This window comes from Eucyclogobius newberryi, unplaced genomic scaffold (assembly GCF_026437365.1).
Source record: "Eucyclogobius newberryi isolate DKJ021-1_F unplaced genomic scaffold, fEucNew1.0.hap1 SCAF_23, whole genome shotgun sequence".
Taxonomy (NCBI): domain Eukaryota; kingdom Metazoa; phylum Chordata; class Actinopteri; order Gobiiformes; family Gobiidae; genus Eucyclogobius; species Eucyclogobius newberryi.
In genome coordinates this window covers 774,418-797,008 of record NW_027315868.1, presented here as the reverse complement: position 1 = coordinate 797,008, position 22,591 = coordinate 774,418, and the positions used below count along the sequence as shown (strand labels likewise).

At 50.0% G+C, this 22,591-nt stretch overlaps 1 protein-coding gene across 1 annotated transcript; it reads right to left on the bottom strand.

Annotated features, from left to right (window-relative positions):
- Positions 1-733: 733 nt before the first annotated feature.
- Positions 734-18,135, bottom strand: LOC140372416 (uncharacterized). Its single transcript, XM_072459512.1, has 7 exons — positions 18,095-18,135; positions 14,155-14,264; positions 13,945-14,044; positions 13,725-13,810; positions 6,325-6,545; positions 2,951-3,565; positions 734-2,857 (listed from the first exon to the last, which is right to left on the bottom strand). Exons 1-7 carry the CDS (start codon positions 18,133-18,135, stop codon positions 1,844-1,846), a joined length of 2,187 nt encoding a protein of 728 aa, XP_072315613.1. The 3' UTR covers positions 734-1,843.
- Between the last annotated feature and the right edge of the window lie 4,456 nt (positions 18,136-22,591).

Below are 22,591 nucleotides of genomic sequence, written 5' to 3'. Positions count from 1 at the left end.
CGTTTGAAAATGTGATCTTGCCTTTTGAGTGAATTTATTTTATCGACAAAATGGAAAAAAGAAAAACTTTCATTTCAAACTGAGACACAATATTCTTTATTTCTTTTTTAAACACAGTAAATATAATCTGTATTAAACGTCCTTTATGTTCAAATAAGGCTCCGAGCAATAGCTGCCAGCACAGAAAGGCCAACTCTCCTCATGACATCACGAGGTGGCACAGGCTCTGCAGACGTCCTTCTTCTTCACTCTTTTTTACAGATACAATCTAAAAACTGAATCAAATCTAAAAAGCAAAAAGGTGTGGCTTCATTTCAAGATTTGTCCATTTTTCGCTCGATTATTTTGTAAAACATAAAATTAGAGGTGGAAAAATATCACATAAAAATAAAAATTATTCTTCCTCTCATGTTGATGAATTGTAAAGTATAAGTTAAATTGTCAATGTCTGAACAAAATTGCCAAAAGAGGATTTAATTTGCCAAACCATCGAAACTCCTGATCTTGAATATGAAGTTAATGAAATATAAAGTTTAAACTGTTGAGTTCTATTTCACCTTCAGATTATTATTTTTTATTTCTATGTTAAAATTCAGAATTAAAGTTAAAATTCAGAACACACACGTTGCTGTTGATAAATTGTAAAGAATAAGACAATGGTCAATGTCTGGACAAAATTCCCAAACAAACCGTCGACGTGTAAAGAAATGTAAAAAAACAGCGTTACAAAAAAGGTTTAATTTTCTGAAATGATACAAAACGTGAGGTTTAATATTGCACAGTTTCTACAGAAGTTTGTCATAAAAAGAGCGTTTAAGGCACAACATTCAGTCAATACTGCAAAAAAACAAACACTTTGGATAAAAAGGCCACAAAATCATGAAGAAAAACTCATATTTTACACTTTAGTCTAAAAAGGACTTAAAGTAACCTCGACCTTAGAGTGTGCGAGAACCTTAGAGTCAGCTTAGTCCTGGTTTAGACCTGGTTTAAAAAGTAAAAAGGACTTAAAAAACCTCGAGGGCGTTTGTAACAGTTGAATACATTTGAAAATGAGGTACATAAAAAGATCAATGTGAAAATGCAAAAAATATCTACGAGAATTCATAAAAATATATAAAGTAATGACGTTTTAACACGAGGGAAATGGAAGTAATTGTGCTTTTAACAATTCCGGCGACAAATTCAAACGATGTTACAAGTCGGACAGAAGTCGCACCGGAGCAAAAACGAGACCAAAATGTGAAAAAATTGGCATTAAAAATCCAGCCTCGACTTGAATCAGTTTCACGGAAACTACAAAAGTGTAAAAGGATCGAATGTAAATGTGTGAATGCGTTCAGCGAGCTACACGTTCAGCGAGCTACACGTTCAGCGAGCTACACGTTCAGCGAGTTACGCGGCTCGACACGGGCATTACTTTGTCTTCTACACGTTCAGCGAGCTACACGTTCAGCGAGCTACACGTTCAGCGAGCTACACGTTCAGCGAGCTACGCGGCTCGACACGGGCATTACTTTGTCTTCTACACGTTCAGTGAGCTACGCGACTCGGGCTCCTGGAGATCGGGTCAGTTATTTGGAAATGTGTCCTGAAGCAGAGGAAGAAGAAGACGACACCCGTGGTCCTACATTCATTGAACGCTACAGAGAAGTGTGCTGGTGCTAAACCCACCCACAAATGTACATCGTTCAGTTTCAAACGTCCATCTCTCGGTCCATTGGCATCTCGAGGGTCCCTCCATCTCGAGGGTCCCTCCATCTCGAGGGTCCCTCCATCTCGAGGGTCCCTCCATCTCGAGGGTCCCTCCATCTCGAGGGTCCCTACATCTCGATCGCATCCCTCAGTTGACCGTTTCTCGGTGCAAACCGTGCTTGGGGGCCCAGACGGCGGCGATCGGCGCCTGCACCACCTTCATGGGTCCGTTCGGCCTGGTCTCCGGGCGCACAACGTTCCAAACCGGCCGGTGGCCTACGCTCGAGGACGCCGCGCCGACCTGCGCCGCCGCCATCCGAACCGGGGCCGAAGTCAGAGGCGATTGGCCGGAGTTCGGCGCGGGCGAAAGCTGATTGGCGGAGGAGCACGGGATGGAGCATTTGTGGATTGGAAGGTAGAGAGGAAGCCCGAGCGGAGACGAGACGAGCGCCAAGGCGGGAGGAGGCGGCTTCTGAGACGAGACGGGTGCCACGGCGGGAGACGAGACGAGCGCCATGGCGGGAGGCGGCTTCTGAGAGGAGACGAGCGCCATGGCGGGAGGCGGCTTCTGAGAGGAGACGAGCGCCATGGCGGGAGGCGGCTTCTGAGAGGAGACGAGCGCCATGGCGGGAGGCGGCGGCTTCTGAGAGGAGACGGGTGCCACGGCGGGAGACGAGACGAGCGCCATGGCGGGAGGCGGCTTCTGAGAGGAGACGAGCGCCATGGCGGGAGGCGGCTTCTGAGAGGAGACGAGCGCCATGGCGGGAGGCGGCTTCTGAGAGGAGACGAGCGCCATGGCGGGAGGCGGCGGCTTCTGAGAGGAGACGAGCGCCATGGCGGGAGGAGGCTTCTGAGAGGACAGAGTTATGAGCGGAGACGCAGAGGAAGAGGGGGACGAGCCGGGCGTGGCCTTCTCTTTCCCCAAGGCGCTCCAGATGACTTTAGTGAGCGTGGGAGCGGCTAAAACCACTCCGGAAGACGACGGGAAGGAGGCGGTTTGAGGTCTGACCGCAGCGCCGGAGGACGAGGGCGGAGACATGGCGACGGAGGACGAGGGCGGAGACATGGCGACGGAGGACGAGGGCGGAGACATGGCGACGGAGGACGAGGGCGGAGACATGGCCTTTTCCATCAGGATCTGGGCTCGAGACGGGTCCAAGATCTGGAAGAAACGAGGAAGAGGTTACAAGTCAAACATCTTCGGGTGAAACATGGGTCAAACGCCGGAGCTCCGGGTGAAACCAGCTCTTCTCACCTGTTGACCTTCTTCTGGAGGCGGAGTTGGTCCCAAATCCCTCCCTTCTCGCTCTTCTGCTTGGATCAGGAAGTCTTCTCTCCTCCTCCTCCTCTGCTCTTCTTCTCTCCTCCTCGGCTCCTCTTCTCTCCTCCTTGGCTCCTCTTCCCTCCTCTGACTCTCCTGCTCGGCCGCTCGCTGCAGCGCCGCGTCCACGAGCAGTTTGAGGTCACTGAAGTCGTGCGAGGGCGGCAGCTCGGGGGGCGTGGGCGGCGGCGTGTTGAAGACGTGGTTCTGCCCGGCCCCGCCCCCCTGCCGCTCCTCCGCCTCCCGCAGCAGACTCCGCGTGTCCAAACTCAGCAGCGCCTCTTTCCCCCTGAAGCCGCTGAGGATGGCGGCGGCGGTGTTCCCGAGCGCCGCCAGGTCGAGCGTGGGGCCAGAGCGGATGACGGATGGGCGCCGGGGCTGGTGATGGGAGGAGCCAGAGGAGGAGGACGAGTGGTGTTCTGGAGAAGAGCCGGGTTCACATTTGAGGCCCACTTTCCGTGAGATGGTGAACTTGGCGGGGTCTTTGCCGTCTTTGCGCAGCAGGTCAGGCAGGAGGCGCCGGCGAGCGTTGATGAACCAGTTACAGATCTGGAACCATGAAAGAAAAGTGTCATAATCAAGTCAAGAGAAGCGCTTTCTGCTTATGGCTTTACATCTGAATTCTGATTTGATTAAAGGTGTTCCTCAAGGATACGTCCTTGGACCAATTGTATTTACATTTACAGCAGCATCCACTTGTGCAGATGATGTGATTCTATTGGTTGGAGCGCCCCCTGCTGCACAAGTGAGTCCAAATATTCAAGTGGATTTTCATCATTTCATTTCATTTCAACAAAACTGTGGATTTAAAATAAATTAAATTCAAATGAAATATGTGTTCTCCAAAAGGCTCCATCAATGGTCATGTGACTAAACAAGTACATGTTAAAAATACTTTCAAACACGTACAAGAGCAGATTGTCATTCTTCCCAAATAAAGTCTAAAACAGTTAATCCAGGCGACATTTGTCCTGAGCTCAGTTTATCACTCAGCTTCATGTTGTGGTGGAAAACTTACTAAAGAACTAATACTCTTTATCTTGTACTTTTGTAACAAATACTTTGATCATGTGACTGAAAAGGCTGAACTGAATCTACTTTCAAAGTACAAATACTGCATTATGTTTGTATAGTTTTGTACTGTATTGTACTTTAGTATCTCATGTTTTAGAACAAAAACAACTGTTTTAAATAGACTTTTGCCTCCATCTACTGGCAGCAGAGGGAATTACACGGGTGAGATGAAGAGCATGCAGTTGTAATGAAGGAGAGTCTGGAGAGGGTTTATAGATCTCAAACAACAATGAAACAATTGCAACAATGAAATTTCCCCATGTGTGGACAATAAAGGATTATCTTATCTTAAACAGCACAGGAGACCTCGGAGCGTGACCTTTGACATCGGGAGTGTATTTGAGGCTCGGAAGGAGAGGACTTTCGAACCAGGAAGTGAATGAAGCTAAATGTTCTCCAGAGTTTGTGACGAGGAACAATGTGAGAACAGAGTTAAAGACAATGTCCTTTAACCTCTTGATGTCTGAATTATTGTCCAAATATAAAACTAAAATATTTAAAAATGGTGCCTTTGACCTCAATTAGACCCCAAAACCATTTAAATACTTTTAAAAGTACTTTAAATAATGGTAGTTTTGGGGTTTGTGGCATATGTGCGACATCAGACCACACGGGAGCGAAAAGGACATGATTCACAAGATATTTATCGATGTCTCAAACTGATGCATATGAAAAATTGTTACGACCAAACGATGACTGACTAGGACCTCAGGGTGGGCCTAAAATATGCCTGAAAGTCGAACAGCACAAATCCAGCACTGACGGGGCTAAAACACATTATTGAACATATATTTGAATAAAACTAAACACATTGATATATAATTGACACTCTGACAGGGTGTATGGTGTAATGTGCAGCGCTGGCTCACCTGCAGCACAGACAGGTGCGTCCTGGCTGACAGGGTGTATGGTGTAATGTGCAGCGCTGGCTCACCTGCAGCACAGACAGGTGCGTCCTGGCTGACAGGGTGTATGGTGTAATGTGCAGCGCTGGCTCACCTGCAGCACAGACAGGTGCGTCCTGGCTGACAGGGTGTATGGTGTAATGTGCAGCGCTGGCTCACCTGCAGCACAGACAGGTGCGTCCTGGCTGACAGGGTGTATGGTGTAATGTGCAGCGCTGGCTCACCTGCAGCACAGACAGGTGCGTCCTGGCTGACAGGGTGTATGGTGTAATGTGCAGCGCTGGCTCACCTGCAGCACAGACAGGTGCGTCCTGGCTGACAGGGTGTATGGTGTAATGTGCAGCGCTGGCTCACCTGCAGCACAGACAGGTGCGTCCTGGCTGACAGGGTGTATGGTGTAATGTGCAGCGCTGGCTCACCTGCAGCACAGACAGGTGCGTCCTGGCTGACAGGGTGTATGGTGTAATGTGCAGCGCTGGCTCACCTGCAGCACAGACAGGTGCGTCCTGGCTGACAGGGTGTATGGTGTAATGTGCAGCGCTGGCTCACCTGCAGCACAGACAGGTGCGTCCTGGCTGACAGGGTGTATGGTGTAATGTGCAGCGCTGGCTCACCTGCAGCACAGACAGGTGCGTCCTGGCTGACAGGGTGTATGGTGTAATGTGCAGCGCTGGCTCACCTGCAGCACAGACAGGTGCGTCCTGGCTGACAGGGTGTATGGTGTAATGTGCAGCGCTGGCTCACCTGCAGCACAGACAGGTGCGTCCTGGCTGACAGGGTGTATGGTGTAATGTGCAGCGCTGGCTCACCTGCAGCACAGACAGGTGCGTCCTGGCTGACAGGGTGTATGGTGTAATGTGCAGCGCTGGCTCACCTGCAGCACAGACAGGTGCGTCCTGGCTGACAGGGTGTATGGTGTAATGTGCAGCGCTGGCTCACCTGCAGCACAGACAGGTGCGTCCTGGCTGACAGGGTGTATGGTGTAATGTGCAGCGCTGGCTCACCTGCAGCACAGACAGGTGCGTCCTGGCTGACAGGGTGTATGGTGTAATGTGCAGCGCTGGCTCACCTGCAGCACAGACAGGTGCGTCCTGGCTGACAGGGTGTATGGTGTAATGTGCAGCGCTGGCTCACCTGCAGCACAGACAGGTGCGTCCTGGCTGACAGGGTGTATGGTGTAATGTGCAGCGCTGGCTCACCTGCAGCACAGACAGGTGCGTCCTGGCTGACAGGGTGTATGGTGTAATGTGCAGCGCTGGCTCACCTGCAGCACAGACAGGTGCGTCCTGGCTGACAGGGTGTATGGTGTAATGTGCAGCGCTGGCTCACCTGCAGCACAGACAGGTGCGTCCTGGCTGACAGGCTCAGTTTCTCCTGCTCAGACGGATAGGCGTTGAAGCGGTGCTCGTACAGCCAGTCTCTGAGCGTCTGCACAGCCTCTTTGGGCAGGTTTCCTCTGCGTCTGCGTTTGGCTCCAGAAAGGTCCAGAGGAAAACCATCGTCACTGTCGGACACGGCGGACGAGAGGCCCGGCTCCTCGGGCTCCAGAGCTGAGGAGGAGACGAGGAGAGAGGTGAGGCGGAGGTGTACGACAGGAGGTAAAGGAGGAGGTGCATAACAGGAGGTAAAGGAGGAGGTGCATAACCGGAGGAGGTGCATAACCGGAGGTAAAGGAGGAGGTGCATAACCGGAGGTGTATAACAGGAGGTGTATAACAGGAGGTAAAGGAGGAGGTGCATAACAGGAGGTGTATAACAGGAGGTAAAGGAGGAGGTGCATAACAGGAGGTAAAGGAGGAGGTGCATAACAGGAGGTAAAGGAGGAGGTGCATAACAGGAGGTAAAGGAGGAGGTGTATAACAGGAGGTGCATAACAGGAGGTAAAGGAGGAGGTGCATAACAGGAGGTAAAGGAGGAGGTGTATAACAGGAGGTAAAGGAGGAGGTGTATAACAGGAGGTAAAGGAGGAGGTGCATAACAGGAGGTAAAGGAGGAGGTGCATAACAGGAGGTAAAGGAGGAGGTGCATAACAGGAGGTAAAGGAGGAGGTGTATAACAGGAGGTGTATAACAGGAGGTGTATAACAGGAGGTAAAGGAGGAGGTGCATAACAGGAGGTAAAGGAGGAGGTGTATAACAGGAGGTAAAGGAGGAGGTGTATAACAGGAGGTAAAGGAGGAGGTGTATAACAGGAGGTAAAGGAGGAGGTGTATAACAGGAGGTAAAGGAGGAGGTGCATAACAGGAGGTAAAGGAGGAGGTGCATAACAGGAGGTAAAGGAGGAGGTGTATAACAGGAGGTGTATAACAGGAGGTAAAGGAGGAGGTGCATAACAGGAGGTGTATAACAGGAGGTAAAGGAGGAGGTGCATAACAGGAGGTAAAGGAGGAGGTGTATAACAGGAGGTAAAGGAGGAGGTGCATAACAGGAGGTGTATAACAGGAGGTAAAGGAGGAGGTGTATAACAGGAGGTAAAGGAGGAGGTGTATAACAGGAGGTGTATAACAGGAGGTGTACAACAGGAGGTGTACAACAGGAGGTGTACGACAGGAGGTGTATAACAGGAGGTGTATAACAGGAGGTGTATAACAGGAGGTGTATAACAGGAGGTGTATAACAGGAGGTGTATAACAGGAGGTGTATAACAGGAGGTGTACGACAGGAGGTGTACAACAGGAGGTGTACGACAGGAGGTGTACGACAGGAGGTGTACGACAGGAGGTGTACGACAGGAGGTGTACAACAGGAGGTGTATAACAGGAGGTGTACAACAGGAGGTGTATAACAGGAGGTGTATAACAGGAGGTGTATAACAGGAGGTGTATAACAGGAGGTGTATAACAGGAGGTGTACAACAGGAGGTGTACAACAGGAGGTGTACAACAGGAGGTACCCAACACGGCTCTTCTAGGCAAGGCAAGTTTATTTGTAGAGCACATTTCATACACAAGGCAATTCAAAGTGCTTCACAACAGGAAACATGCATTAAAATCAAAGAAATGACAGAAACAGAAATACAATAAAATTAACCAATTAATAATAATAATAAAAAAAAACACCTAGCCACAAAGGGTCCAACTGATTGTCAAAACTAATGGAATCACAAAACAATTTAAGTCAGAAAAGTGCAAAGAAAAATCCTTTCAGTCAAACACAGCAAAACAAAACTGTTTTTAGCTTAGATTTGAACATTGTCAGAGTAGAAGCCTGTCTCACATCTTCAGGAAGAATGTTCCAGATTTTAGCTGCATAAAACTGAAACATAGATTCCCCATGTTTAGTCCTGACTCTGGCACCAGCAGGAGGCCGCTCCATGTTTAGTCCTGACTCTGGCACCAGCAGGAGGCCGCTCCATGTTTAGTCCTGACTCTGGCACCAGCAGGAGGCCGCTCCATGTTTAGTCCTGACTCTGGCACCAGCAGGAGGCCGGTCCATGTTTAGTCCTGACTCTGGCACCAGCAGGAGGCCGGTCCATGTTTAGTCCTGACTCTGGCACCAGCAGGAGGCCGGTCCATGTTTAGTCCTGACTCTGGCACCAGCAGGAGGCCGGTCCATGTTTAGTCCTGACTCTGGCACCAGCAGGAGGCCGGTCCATGTTTAGTCCTGACTCTGGCACCAGCAGGAGGCCGCTCCATGTTTAGTCCTGACTCTGGCACCAGCAGGAGGCCGCTCCATGTTTAGTCCTGACTCTGGCACCAGCAGGAGGCCGGTCCATGTTTAGTCCTGACTCTGGCACCAGCAGGAGGCCGCTCCATGTTTAGTCCTGACTCTGGCACCAGCAGGAGGCCGCTCCATGTTTAGTCCTGACTCTGGCACCAGCAGGAGGCCGGTCCATGTTTAGTCCTGACTCTGGCACCAGCAGGAGGCCGGTCCATGTTTAGTCCTGACTCTGGCACCAGCAGGAGGCCGCTCCATGTTTAGTCCTGACTCTGGCACCAGCAGGAGGCCGGTCCATGTTTAGTCCTGACTCTGGCACCAGCAGGAGGCCGCTCCATGTTTAGTCCTGACTCTGGCACCAGCAGGAGGCCGGTCCATGTTTAGTCCTGACTCAACAAAGTTCTTCCTGTCTTCCAGATAGGACATAACCAGTTTAGGGCGGGGCCAGTGATGTCCAGTCCTCTAGTCTCTGTAAGAGGATCCCATGATGGACAGTGTCAGAGGCAGCATCAGATCTAAGGGATCATCTCAAAATGGGTTGAAGCTGAAAAGATGTCTCTTTTTTCCTCTCTCTCTGGAGCCCCTCCCCCTCTCAAAAGACTGGCTTCACCTCAAATGTGACGCGTTGATAAAACGATAGTAGCTTGATAGACCTGCTTCACCTCTAGTGAACATCCCTGAACATCCTTTGGTAAGTTTATATTTAGAAGTTATGAACTCTCCAAATAATGTCACCTGTCACTCATGTTTGTTTACTCAATCCACATGGTCCACGGCGCACCGTGGCCAGCGCGGGGGAGGGGGGGACGGGTGCTCCCTCACGCTGGTCACTGCGCGCCGTGATCACAACGCACCGTGCGCACGGGCCACACACGGGCCGCGGTGCGTCATGCTCCCCCGTACGCGCTCCCCGTGCTCCGCGCACGCACTCGCCGCCTAATGTCGGCCTAATGCTCGTTGCTGAGAGAGTTTTTTAGCATTTCAAAACAATGACACACAACGATGTAATGAAGCTTCAAAGCAACAAAGAGACGAAATGTAGGCAAGTAGGTAAGTTTTTGATTTTTTTTGTCATTTTTAATGCCCTGAACTTTGTCATTAAAGAATAATGCAAACTGTGGAAATGAGTTCTAACGGCAGCTGAGCTGGAGGGTTTGTTCCTCTGTTACTGTGGCAACAGGACATGCCAGCAAATGAGGTTGTACATGTTCAGCTTCTCTGTGTAAATCTCTTTTTGAACCTGGAGCTTTGACTTGCACTATTTCCGTTCGGCCCGGTGACTCTCCCTTTTCTGTGCCCTGACCCAATCATCATGTCTCCATGGCAACTTCAGCTTAATTTGAACCATTTTAGCCTTCATTAGGGCCAAACTCGTAGACTCCAGGTTTCACACGTTACGTTGCAGCCATTTTCCAATGAAATGCAGTGAAACAGCAGGGGGCGCTGTTCGAATGCAAATCACACTTTCCTGTCGTCTGGAAGTGTTAGATATGCAAGAGACACAACCCAACCATCAGATGTGACGTTTTACAGCTCCAGAGACGTTTAGGAAGAAGTCGAGACGTTTGGAAAGAGGAAGTCGAGGAAACGGCTGTTGTGATTTCAAGCGTTAAAGTAAATCAAAAGTGACCAATGGTTCAGTGAAAATGTGAAACTTTTGAAAAGAAGCTCAAAGCGGCTGAAGTGACAGAAGCAGAGTTTCTTTCGGGGACTCGTCTTCACACAGTTTCTTTCGGGGACTCGTCTTCACACAGTTTCTTTCGGGGACTCGTCTTCACACAGTTTCTTTCGGGGACTCGTCTTCACACAGTTTCTTTCGGGGACTCGTCTTCACACAGTTTCTTTCGGGGACTCGTCTTCACACAGTTTCTTTCGGGGACTCGTCTTCACACAGTTTCTTTCGGGGACTCGTCTTCACACAGTTTCTTTCGGGGACTCGTCTTCACACAGTTTCTTTCGGGGACTCGTCTTCACACAGTTTCTTTCGGGGACTCGTCTTCACACAGTTTCTTTCGGGGACTCGTCTTCACAGAGTTTCTTTCGGGGACTCGTCTTCACACAGTTTCTTTCGGGGACTCGTCTTCACACAGTTTCTTTCGGGGACTCGTCTTCACACAGTTTCTTTCGGGGACTCGTCTTCACACAGTTTCTTTCGGGGACTCGTCTTCACACAGTTTCTTTCGGGGACTCGTCTTCACAGAGTTTCTTTCGGGGACTCGTCTTCACACAGTTTCTTTCGGGGACTCGTCTTCACACAGTTTCTTTCGGGGACTCGTCTTCACAGAGTTTCTTTCGGGGACTCGTCTTCACACAGTTTCTTTCGGGGACTCGTCTTCACACAGTTTCTTTCGGGGACTCGTCTTCACACAGTTTCTTTCGGGGACTCGTCTTCACAGAGTTTCTTTCGGGGACTCGTCTTCACACAGTTTCTTTCGGGGACTCGTCTTCACACAGTTTCTTTCGGGGACTCGTCTTCACACAGTTTCTTTCGGGGACTCGTCTTCACAGAGTTTCTTTCGGGGACTCGTCTTCACACAGTTTCTTTCGGGGACTCGTCTTCTCGCTGAGCCTCAAACATTGAGCTTCTGTTTGAACAGCAGTGAAACCTGAGCCTCTCCAGCCCTGGAGCTGCACAAAGACCATTGTTCATCCAAAAACAGCTCCGAGTCTGGACAGGAGGAGCAGAGACGGGAGCAGGAGGAGCAGGGCCAGGAGCAGGAGGAGCAGGGCCAGGAGCAGAAACGGGAGCAGGGCCAGGAGGGGGCGCCACATCCTGCCCTCATTCCAGCCACAGGGGGCGCCACACTCTGCCCTCTCCATTCCAGCCACAGGGGGCGCCACATTTACATTTAAAGCTTTATGCAAAAACAAGGAGCTTCCTGCGGAGACGGAGCGGGGCCAAATTTGAAAGACAAAAAACACTTTTCACACGAGTCGCTGTCGTTTTAACCGTCTGAGCTGCACAGGACTCACACAAATACACAAATATACAAGTACATAAGCACACAAGTACACGAGCACACAAATATACAAGCACACAAGTATACGAGCACACAAATACACGAATATACAAGCACACAAGTATACGAGCACACAAGTACACGAGCACACAAGTACACGAATATACAAGCACACAAGTATACGAGCACACAAGTACACGAGCACACAAGTACACGAATATACAAGCACACAAGTACACGAGCACACAAGTACACGAATATACAAGCACACAAGTACACAAGTATACGAGCACACAAGTACACGAATATACAAGCACACAAGTACACAAGTATACGAGCACACAAGTACACGAGCACACAAGTACACGAGCACACAAGTACACGAATATACAAGCACACAAGTACACGAGCACACAAGTACACGAGCACACAAGTACACGAATATACAAGCACACAAGTACACAAGTATACGAGCACACAAGTACACGAGCACACAAGTACACAAATATACAAGCACACAAGTACACAAGTATACGAGCACACAAGTACACGAGCACACAAGTACACGAATATACAAGCACACAAGTACACAAGTATACGAGCACACAAGTACACGAGCACACAAGTACACGAGCACACAAGTACACGAATATACAAGCACACAAGTATACGAGCACACAAGTACACGAGCACACAAGTACACGAATATACGAGCACACAAGTACACGAGCACACAAGTACACGAGCACACGAGTACACGAGCACACAACTATACAAGCACACAAGTACACGAGTACACAAGTACACAAATATACAAGTACACGAGCACACAAGGACACAACTATACAAGCACACAAGTACACGAGTACACAAGTACACAAATATACAAGCACACAAGTACACGAGCACACGCGTATGACGAAAAAGTTAGAGTATTTCAAAATGAGCAGATTTAACCGTTAAAACAGATGTCGTGATTTTACGTTTTAGAGAAGAATTCATGACCGTTTCTCGAGCTCCGTTCCTCACGGCCTTCTGATCATAAAAAGTACTTTACATTTATACTGACGATTAGTTTTTCCCGAACCATCGCGATTATCGACGGAACGTTCCGGAAACACAGACTTTCTGCTGCGTCCGGAGAATAAGATAATCCAAAATGACCGATACTGGAGCAACAGCAAATGAACGAAAACGAGCTGCAGAACGTGTTTTACAGAAGTACAAGTACAAACAGAAGGATCGCACTACGAGGCGGTGGAAACTTTTAAACAAGTTAATTTCAAAGTGTCAAATGTTGAACTCTTCAGACAAAAGCTTTTCATTTAAAGTGGTTTATTTCAGGTCAAATCAAACCGTGTTCTGCTGTTGTACTTTAACTTTTTGTGCGTTCCCTGGACCGGACCGTGCGCGTCCCGCTGTTTGAGAAGCACAGACGCGGAGACAGACAAACAAACAAACAAACAAACAAACAAACAGAGCGTCTGCAGGAGCCCGAGGAGCCGCAAACGATCATGGGAAAAACGCTCATTAAAAAGGCAAAGTTAAACGGGTTTGTGACGTCACGTTTCTAAAGATGAAACGTAAAATGTAAAACGTCTGAACCTTTAAAAAGCTCCTTCATCAGAACAATGAGGAGCAGAACACATTTAAAAGCAACACGTGTAAATTAAATGACAGTAAAAAGCTAATAATGGTTTTAAATGCCGCGTGCGCGTCATAATGCGCGTTAAATGTGTTTAAAGCAGCTGTGACGTCACTCTCGGACATTAAATCCACTTTTTAAAATCACGTCAGATTTGAGCGTTTTCCGTCTCAAACTTTCCGTCTTTTGTTTCCAAAGTGACATCACCGCGTCGGGACAAACGTTACCGTCATTTGTCTCTTTGTCCGCGGGGAACGTCACACCGAGCGCGCGCGGAGCCGCGGCGAGAGCGACACGCGGCGGGTGCGTTTTCGGTGCCGCTCGGAGACAAAGCGCCACCGAAATCCGCCGCCGCCGTTTGGTCGTTAGCTGCCGCGGCGTCCGTGCGCACGACGCGGGGGAAAGTCACGGAACCGGAGCGCAGCCGCGGCGCGAGCGCTTAAACGACGCGCGGAAAGAAAGCGCTTACCTCGTTTGAACGCTCTCATTGTTCCGGTGCAGCCGCCGTCCCGAGCCGCGGGACAAAGCGTGCTCTTTCTTCTCCCGGACTCGCGCCTTCTCACGCCGTGGCCTCGGTTCACAATCACGTCACGCGGCGGCGGCGGCGGCACAAACACGCGCTTCCATTCCGCTCACGAGCTCCGGACGTGCAAATGTTGGATCGTTGATGTCCGTTTTGTTTTTTTTACCTGCACGTAGCCACGAGCTCTTGACAGACGCGGCTGGGTTTGTCCCGCCTTCGGAGCTCGTCTGGGCCAATCAGCGCGCGTTCTGGAGCCCTCTTCACGACTGCAGACCAATGGGAGCGCGGGGGAGGAGCGACGCGCTGTGGTGACGGACGCGGAGACGCTTCTCATTCAAAAAAACACGTCCATTCAAGACGTTTTACTACAACATACGGTCACGGACGGGAACGGGAGAGGCGGGGCTACCGGGAGAGGCGGGGCTACCGGGAGAGGCGGGGCTACCGGGAGCTCTGCGCACGGGCGCGTTGCGTTTGGACGCGTCGCTGCGCGTTTACGTAACAGAGAAAAACGTTACATAAATCCAAACGTGAGAGATGCGCGTGAAACGTCCGTGCGCGGAACAAATATAATATAACATGTCCCAAGTATGAATAATAATGATAATTTAATAATAATAAGGTCTAATAGTTATTACAGAACATTCTTAGCCTCTACACAAGAGGCTTTATCAGCACAGAAGAAATACAAGTTCAGGACCTCAGAGTGCCGTGCATCTCCATCTTGAAGCCTCTAATCACTCGTTTGAAGACGGTGAGGTGAAGGTTTTAAGCAGGAGAAAAGATGGTTTGAAAGAGGAGTCAAGGAAGCTATTTTTGTTAAAAAAGAAAGACCTTCTTTAAACAGAAATGGAGGGCTAAGGTTTCATCTTCCTGTTATTTATAATGGGTTACTGAACCCCTGGAAAGGTAGAGGACCAGGACCAGGACATTTAGATGCTAATCAGGTCCTCAGGGTGGTTGAGCCAGGGTCTCACAAAGACAAAGAGGATTCTAATAGCCCATTAAAATTCTGAATAGGCTCGGTAGATACAAGGGGGAGTTTCTGTTGAAACAAACAACTCTTTCTACTTCAGGAAGGCTCCTCCCAATGGGCGGGTCTTACCACAGAAGAGTACAAATATCGGAGTTCTCAATCTAAATTCTTTTATTGACAATGACTCTTGAGTCCAGATGACTACAACTGAAGCTTTTTCTACTATAGAACATTCTTAGGTCCAGAATCTGAACAGGCTGAACTTACACTAGATCGCTGCAGTCAAATATGGCTCATTAAATAACTAATTCAAAGAGAAGGTGCAAGAAATACGATTCATTTTATTCATAAAGGGAAAACATCATGAGAACAGTTCTCTTTCTCACCTGTGAAAACACAGAATAAACACTCAAATGAACTGGTCACATTGACACTGTGGGTGGTCCTTGACCTGAGCTTTAAAATTGTCTAAAGAAATAAAATTATTTCATGAGTTTTTTTCCTCAGGAGAAAAGTGTCTGAGGTCCTGAGACCTCAGACAGGACCTTAGAGCTGGACCTTAGAGCTGAACCTCAGAGCTGGACCTTAGAGCTGGACCTTAGAGCTGGACCTTAGAGCTGAACCTTAGAGCTGGACCTTAGAGCTGGACCTTAGAGCTGAACCTTAGAGCTGAACCTTAGAGCTGGACCTTAGAGCTGGACCTTAGAGCTGGACCTTAGAGCTGAACCTCAGAGCTGGACCTTAGAGCTGGACCTTAGAGCTGGACCTTAGAGCTGAACCTTAGAGCTGAACCTTAGAGCTGGACCTTAGAGCTGAACCTTAGAGCTGGACCTTAGAGCTGGACCTTAGAGCTGGACCTTAGAGCTGGACCCAGGGACGGGGCATTGAGAGAGTGCCTGGGTGTTCAGAGACTGCACATAGACTGTACAGGAAGAACCAGAGTCGGCTCTACCTCCTGAGGAGACTCGGGTCTTTTGGAGTGACAGGGCCACTCCTGACAGGGCCACTCCTGACAGGGCCGCTCCTGAAGACCTTCTCCTCCTCTGTGGTGCATCAGCTCCTGTAGGTGTGGTCTGCTGGAGCAGCAGCATCACAGAGAGGGAGAGGAAGAAGCTGGACAAAGCTCCGTCCTGGGCTGTCCTCTGGACTCGGTGCAGGAGGTGGGGGACAGAAGGGTCCTGGCTAAACTCACATCTATGCTGGACCATGAGTGTCGCCCCCTGCAGGACACTCTGTCCCCTGCAGGACACTCTGTCCCCTGCAGGACACTCTGTCCTCTGCAGGACACTCTGTCCACTCTGGAGAGCAGCTTCAGAGACTGATCCACCCTCGCTGTGTGAGGGAGAGGTTTCACAGGTCTTTCCTTCTGCTGCTGTCACACTCTACAACAAACACTTTCATACCCATGTGCAATACTGTCATGTGCAATACTTTCATACCCATGTGCAATACTGTCATGTGCAATAATGTCATATCCATGTGCAATACTGTCATATTCATGTACAATACTGACATACCCATGTGCAATACTGACATATTCATGTACAACACTGACTTAATTATGTGCAATACTGTCATGTGCAATACTGTCATGTGCAATACTGTCACGTGCAATACTGCCATGTACAATACTGACAATGATGTGCAATGCTGTTATACCCATGTGCAATACTGACTTAATAATGTGCAATACTGTCATATGCAATACTGTCATGTGCAATATTGGCATGTACAATACTGTAATATTCACGTGCAATACTGCCATGTACAATACTGTCATATCATGTGCAATAGTCATATTCATGTGCAATACTGACTTAATCATGTGCAATACTGTCATATGCAATACTGTCATGTGCAATATTGGCATGTACAATACTGTAATATTCACGTGCAATACTGCCATGTACAATACTGTCATATCATGTGCAATAGTCATATTCATGTGCAATACTGACTTAATCATGTGCAATACTGTCATACCCATGTGCAATACTGACTTAATCATGTGCAATACTGTCATATTCATATGTCAATCATCTTGGTGCAATATTCTCTGTCCATATAACAGCTGTAAATAAGAGTGTTACTACTTTTTTATTAAGAATATAAGAGTTTTATAAGAGCTTTTCTATTAAGAGTGTTTTTAAACTTGTTTTTATAAGTTCTTCTTTATTATTCACTTCTGTACCTACTTTGTGTTGCAACACTGGAATTTCACCATTGCGGTACAAATAAAGGCTTATCTTACCTTAGAGCTGGACCTTAGAGCTGAATTTGGCCTGGATGAACTGTTTTCTACACGTTTTATTTCTAAAGAAGAATGACAATCTGGATTTAGGATTATTTGTACGTGTTTGAAAGTATTTGTAACAGAGTACTTGTCGTAGAGTACTTGGTCATAGAGTACTTGGTCATAGAGTACTTGTTCAGTCACATGACCATCAAGCGTAAGAATGGATGTTTGTGTCACTAGAGTTTCTTTTGGAGAACGACACACATTTAGTTTTATTTGAATCCATGAACAATTTTAAATGAACAGTTTTGTGAAAATCCACTTGAATATGTTGAACACTTGTGCAGCAGAGGGCGCTCTAACTTACCGGGGGGCGCTCTAACTTACCGGGGGGCGCTCTAACATACAGAGTCACATCATCTGCACAAGTGGATACTACTGTGTTTTAGATTATGACAAATTAAGTTTATATAAATTATAAACAACAGTGGTCCAAGGACAGAGCCTTGAGGAACTCCTTTATAAAGGTCAGAACACTCAGATTGAAGGCATCAGCAGAAACAGCTTGAGCTCCATTTGTGAAGAAATCTATTGGATCAAAAACATTTGACCCGATAAAGTAGAGTTTTTATACTTGTAACTTTACTTTTACATACTCTTTCCTCCATTTGTGTAGTTTCACGTGTAATATTTGAGTGAAGTGTCTGTGATGGACACGTCTGTGGTGGGGATGGTCCTGCTCACGTGGGGCGTGGTCCTGCTCACGTGGGGCGTGGTCCTGCTCACGTGGGGCGTGGTCCTGCTCCTGTGGGGCGTGGTCCTGCTCACGTCCTGCTCACGTGGGGCGTGGTCCTGCTCACGTCTTGCTCACGTCCTGCTCACGTGGGGCGTGGTCCTGCTCACGTGGGGCGTGGTCCTGCTCACGTGGGGCGTGGTCCTGCTCACGTGGGGCGTGGTCCTGCTCCTGTGGGGCGTGGTCCTGCTCACGTCCTGCTCACGTGGGGCGTGGTCCTGCTCACGTCCTGCTCACGTGGGGCGTGGTCCTGCTCACGTGGGGCGTGGTCCTGCTCACGTGGGGCGTGGTCCTGCTCACGTCCTGCTCACGTCCTGCTCACGTGGGGCGTGGTCCTGCTCACGTGGGGCATGGTAAGTAAAACAGAAGGTCATTAGGCCAAAGCGCCTCCCCATGGTACAACGAAGAACTGCGTCCACATAAACAAAGAGTTAGAACATTAGAAGGATCATTTGGCCCCTCCCACACAGAAGAATCCTTAAAAGTGTGGAAAAGCTGCTACTGTCCTATTAGCAGCCAAACCAGATACTATTCACATCTAATAGAAGTCAACAAAAGTAACACGCTGTAGCCATGGTAACATGGTAAGCAGTAGAGCCCTCACTCCCAGATACTCCCTAATTATAGACTCTATTCTTAATATAATAAATACTTCATTAGAAAGTGCTTATGTTCCACATCCTTCAAACATTCAGTCATTAAACCTCTTTTGAAAAAGCCTAACCTCGATCCTGACCTATTGGTAAACTACAGACCTATTTCAAATCTTCCCTTTGTCTCTAAAAGCCCACCACAGCAGTGTTCAGAGCCCACCACAGCAGTGTTCAGAGCCCACCACAGCAGTGTTCAGAGCCCACCACAGCAGTGTTCAGAGCCCACCACAGCAGGGTTCAGAGCCCACCACAGCAGGGTTCAGAGCCCACCACAGCAGTGTTCAGAGCCCACCACAGCAGTGTTCAGAGCCCACCACAGCAGGGTTCAGAGCCCACCACAGCAGTGTTCAGAGCCCACCACAGCAGTGTTCAGAGCCCACCACAGCAGGGTTCAGAGCCCACCACAGCAGGGTTCAGAGCCCACCACAGCAGTGTTCAGAGCCCACCACAGCAGTGTTCAGAGCCCACCACAGCAGTGTTCAGAGCCCACCACAGCAGTGTTCAGAGCCCACCACAGCAGTGTTCAGAGCCCACCACAGCAGGGTTCAGAGCCCACCACAGCAGGGTTCAGAGCCCACCACAGCAGTGTTCAGAGCCCACCACAGCAGTGTTCAGAGCCCACCACAGCAGGGTTCAGAGCCCACCACAGCAGTGTTCAGAGCCCACCACAGCAGTGTTCAGAGCCCACCACAGCAGGGTTCAGAGCCCACCACAGCAGGGTTCAGAGCCCACCACAGCAGTGTTCAGAGCCCACCACAGCAGTGTTCAGAGCCCACCACAGCAGTGTTCAGAGCCCACCACAGCAGGGTTCAGAGCCCACCACAGCAGGGTTCAGAGCCCACCACAGCAGGGTTCAGAGCCCACCACAGCAGACGATGAACTGGTCTCAATCCTGGTTCTGACCTCAGCGTTTGACACCATCAACCACAACATTCTACTGCAGAGGTTAGAATGTGATGAAGGTGTCAGAGGCCCCGCCCTCAGCTGCTTTACATCCTATTTATCTGATAGGTACCAGTTTGTTCATGTAAACCAGAGCTCCTCCCCTTGTTCTAAAGTAACTTACGGTGTGTCACAGGGGTAAGTACTGGGTCCAGTTCTGTTTCCTCTTTACATGCTGCCGTTAGGTCACATGATCAGGTCACATGACATTAACTTCCACTGCTCTGCACATGACACTGAGCTGTATTTATCAATGAACCTGATCAGAGCGATCAAGTACAGACTTAGTGCTTGTGTGAAGGAGATAAAAACCTGGAGGACACTTAATTATCTGCTTCTTAACCCTGAACAAACCGAGGTCATTGTGCTGGTCCTAAACATGTACGAGACGCTTTATCTGAGCAGATAGTGATACTGTAAGAAACCTCAGAGTCTTATTTGACCAGGAGCTCTCATTTAAAGCTCATATAAATCAAGCTTGTAAAACAGATTAGACTGTAACTCGCAGCGTCTCCTAAAAGCTTCATATCACGCTGTATTACGCCTCTTATTTCAGACGATCATGAGCAATAACTGATGATAAGTTATATTCTCTCCTCTTCTGAGGATCTCCATGTCTGCGCCGGCAGCTTTGTTCTTGTCCCGTAGTGTTTCCAGACTCGTGCCTTCCTCGTTTAAACATCTCATTTCCAAACTGCACTGCTCCTCAAACACATTCAAATGAAGCAGCTCTTTTGTGGCGCTCCCGTTCCTGAAGCCGTCGTTAAAAAGCTAATCTCCCTCTGACTGTTCTCTGGCCTATTAGCATTATTAGCATCATTAGCATCATTAGCATGTCAAAGTCCTGGTTTGGCGTAGCTTTTGTTGAGCTCAAACTCAGGCTTTGTGCTCGTGTTTGTTTGAGCTTCGCCTGATTTGATTTCGACTGTCGCTGGAAAGTGGTTTGACAGGTTCAAATGTAAGAAAGAAAAAGGAGGAGAAACGATCAACGAATGTCTCAGCGTCCCGTGTCCTCAGACAAATGTCCCAGGGTCCCGTGTCCTCAGACAAATGTCCCAGGGTCCCGTGTCCTCAGACAAATGTCCCAGGGTCCCGTGTCCTCAGACAAATGTCCCAGGGTCCCGTGTCCTCAGACAAATGTCCCAGGGTCCCGTGTCCTCAGACAAATGTCCCAGCGTCCCGTGTCCTCAGACAAATGTCCCAGGGTCCCGTGTCCTCAGACAAATGTCCCAGGGTCCCGTGTCCTCAGACAAATGTCCCAGCGTCCCGTGTCCTCAGACAAATGTCCCAGCGTCCTGTGTCCTCAGACAAATGTCCCAGCGTCCCGTGTCCTCAGACAAATGTCCCAGCGTCCCGTATCCTCAGACAAATGTCCCAGGGTCCCGTGTCCTTAGACAGTCTCGTAGATGTTTAGGACCAGCACAATGACCTCGGTCTTTTCAGGGTTTCTCTTTCACATTGCTCAGTCCAGACCTTAGAGTTGTAACGATTTAATCCTCATTTTATAATCTCTGGATTTCACAGCCTCAAACACAGAAAGAGCTTTTTAAATGTGTTTATTTGTGACGGAGCAGAATATAATAAACCTCATCAGCTCTTCTCCCTGTACACAAACTGCTGCTCCAGCCACGACGACACCACCCTCATGGCCACGACGACACCACCCTCATGGCCACGACGACACCACCCTCATGGCCACGACGACACCACCCTCATGGCCACGACGACACCACCCTCATGGCCACGACGACACCACCCTCATGGCCACGACGACACCACCCTCATGGCCACGACGACACCACCCTCATGGCCACGACGACACCACCCTCATCGCCACGACGACACCACCCTCATGGCCACGAAGACACCACCCTCATGGCCACGACGACACCACCCTCATGGCCACGACGACACCACCCTCATGGCCACGACGACACCACCCTCATGGCCACGACGACACCACCCTCATGGCCACGACGACACCACCCTCATCGCCACGACGACACCACCCTCATCGCCACGACGACACCACCCTCATGGCCACGACGACACCACCCTCATGGCCACGACGACACCACCCTCATGGCCACGACGACACCACCCTCATGGCCACGACGACACCACCCTCATGGCCACGACGACACCACCCTCATCGCCACGACGACACCACCCTCATCGCCACGACGACACCACCCTCATCGCCACGACGACACCACCCTCATCGCCACGACGACACCACCCTCATGGCCACGACGACACCACCCTCATGGCCACGACGACACCACCCTCATGGCCACGACGACACCACCCTCATCGCCACGACGACACCACCCTCATCGCCACGACGACACCACCCTCATGGCCACGACGACACCACCCTCATGGCCACGACGACACCACCCTCATGGCCACGACGACACCACCCTCATGGCCACGACGACACCACCCTCATGGCCACGACGACACCACCCTCATGGCCACGACGACACCACCCTCATCGCCACGACGACACCACCCTCATGGCCACGACGACACCACCCTCATGGCCACGACGACACCACCCTCATGGCCACGACGACACCACCCTCATGGCCACGACGACACCACCCTCATGGCCACGACGACACCACCCTCATGGCCACGACGACACCACCCTCATCGCCACGACGACACCACCCTCATCGCCACGACGACACCACCCTCATGGCCACGACGACACCACCCTCATGGCCACGACGACACCACCCTCATGGCCACGACGACACCACCCTCATGGCCACGACGACACCACCCTCATGGCCACGACGACACCACCCTCATGGCCACGACGACACCACCCTCATCGCCACGACGACACCACCCTCATCGCCACGACGACACCACCCTCATCGCCACGACGACACCACCCTCATCGCCACGACGACACCACCCTCATGGCCACGACGACACCACCCTCATGGCCACGACGACACCACCCTCATCGCCACGACGACACCACCCTCATGGCCACGACGACACCACCCTCATGGCCACGACGACACCACCCTCATGGCCACGACGACACCACCCTCATGGCCACGACGACACCACCCTCATGGCCACGACGACACCACCCTCATCGCCACGACGACACCACCCTCATCGCCACGACGACACCACCCTCATCGCCACGACGACACCACCCTCATCGCCACGACGACACCACCCTCATGG